At 67.2% G+C, this 1,380-nt stretch overlaps 1 protein-coding gene across 1 annotated transcript in view; it reads right to left on the minus strand.

Moving 5' to 3' along the window:
- LOC103923111 (protein canopy homolog 3-like) overlaps nucleotides 1-1,380 on the minus strand; it is a gene marked incomplete at its 5' end in the record, with an annotated part of 6,085 nt that overhangs the window by 4,355 nt on the left and 350 nt on the right. The window contains 4 exons of the mRNA XM_009331362.1: nucleotides 5-138; nucleotides 258-375; nucleotides 550-672; nucleotides 1,112-1,208. Of these exons, the coding sequence (XP_009329637.1) occupies nucleotides 5-138; nucleotides 258-375; nucleotides 550-672; nucleotides 1,112-1,208 (472 nt within the window). The remainder of the gene's footprint in view (nucleotides 1-4; nucleotides 139-257; nucleotides 376-549; nucleotides 673-1,111; nucleotides 1,209-1,380) is intronic.

The following is a 1,380-nucleotide window of genomic DNA, read 5'->3' on the forward strand; positions in this document are numbered from 1 at the left end:
GGGCCGGGAGGCCGGCAGCTCCCTCGCTCTCATCCTTCCGGCCCTTCTTCTTCTTCTTCCCGCTCTTTTTCTTGCTCTGCTTCTCCCCCACGCTCGCCAAGTCGCCCTTCTTGCCAGTCCACTTCTCTGCCAGGCAGCCTGGGGAGGAGAGGGGCAGAGGGGGCCCTGAGGGAGAAGCGGGGCTCCCCGTGCCCTGGCGGGGCTCCCCCGCCCTCCCTAGCACGCCTGCGCTGGCCCGGGCAGCAGCCAGGACTTACTTGTGTCCTTCCCTTTTAGCACGTGGTCGGCGCAGAGGAACTGGGAGAGATCCTCCGTCTGGTGGTGCCTGTACCAGTCCTCGATCACGTCTTCGTACTCCTCCACCAGCACGTCGCACTAATGCGGAGTGGAGAGCCGAGCTCCAGCCACGCGCCGCCAGGGCAGGACCAGGACCAGGGCAGCAGGGCCTGCCGACACCCCCGTTCCCGGCAGCGCGCCCCCAGACCCTCTCTCCCCCTGCGCTCCAGCCCACAGGCGGCCACCGAGGGCCAATCCCACCGGGCCGGGTACCTGCTTTTTGAGGTCAGCCACCTCAGCGGAGGTCTCGTTCCACAGCTCGTAGGGGATGTCCATCACTACCTTGACGCCCTTGTGCACCAGGTTGTGCAGGGTCTCGAATGTCTCCGACATGCCCTGGGGGAGCAAGCGCTGCCCGGTGAAGTGGTGTTCCTCCCGCCGGGCTCCTGCTCTCCCCTCCCAGCGCCGGCCGCACGACCCTGCCCAGGGACGCAGCTACGTGCAAGCCAGCCAAAATCGGGGTCCCCGCGGCATCAGCGTTACCAGGAGAGAGTTTAAGTGGCAGCGAGTTCCCCTCGGCAAACCTGCTCCCAGAAACAACAGGAAGACACGGGCCAGGCAAGACAGGCCCCGGCTCCCTCCGTGCAGGTGAGGGCCTGCCCACCCCCCGCAAGGACAGCACCCCACACCTGACTCGGGGGGCAGAGCGGCCTCGCATGCTGGGTGCTGGCAGGGGGTCCAAGAGGATGGAAGAACGAACCACAGTTCGGCGCCCCGGCAGGGCAGGGGCGGGCGAGGGACGCTTGGGAGCAGGGGACTGGAGGACAGCCCTCACCTTTGCGAATCTGTTACTGCCGCTCCTCTCCTTGTGCAGGTTGTAATCCAACAGCCGCTTGCAGATGTTCTCCGTCACCTCGATTAACCGGATGTCCCTGCACGGAGAGGAGGGAGGGCTCGGGCTCGGCACTGCCCCCCAAGAGCAGCCAGGGCACAGGGCGAGCCTCAGCCCAGCCAGTGCGATGGGGGAGCGCTCTGCGGCTCCCAGGCTCCCCCCCAAGCAGAAGGAGGACCCCCCGGCTGCCCTCCCCTGGCCCACCCCACACA

This window comes from Pygoscelis adeliae, unplaced genomic scaffold, assembly GCF_000699105.1.
Source record: "Pygoscelis adeliae isolate BGI_AS28 unplaced genomic scaffold, ASM69910v1 Scaffold259, whole genome shotgun sequence".
In the NCBI taxonomy this organism is placed as follows: domain Eukaryota; kingdom Metazoa; phylum Chordata; class Aves; order Sphenisciformes; family Spheniscidae; genus Pygoscelis; species Pygoscelis adeliae.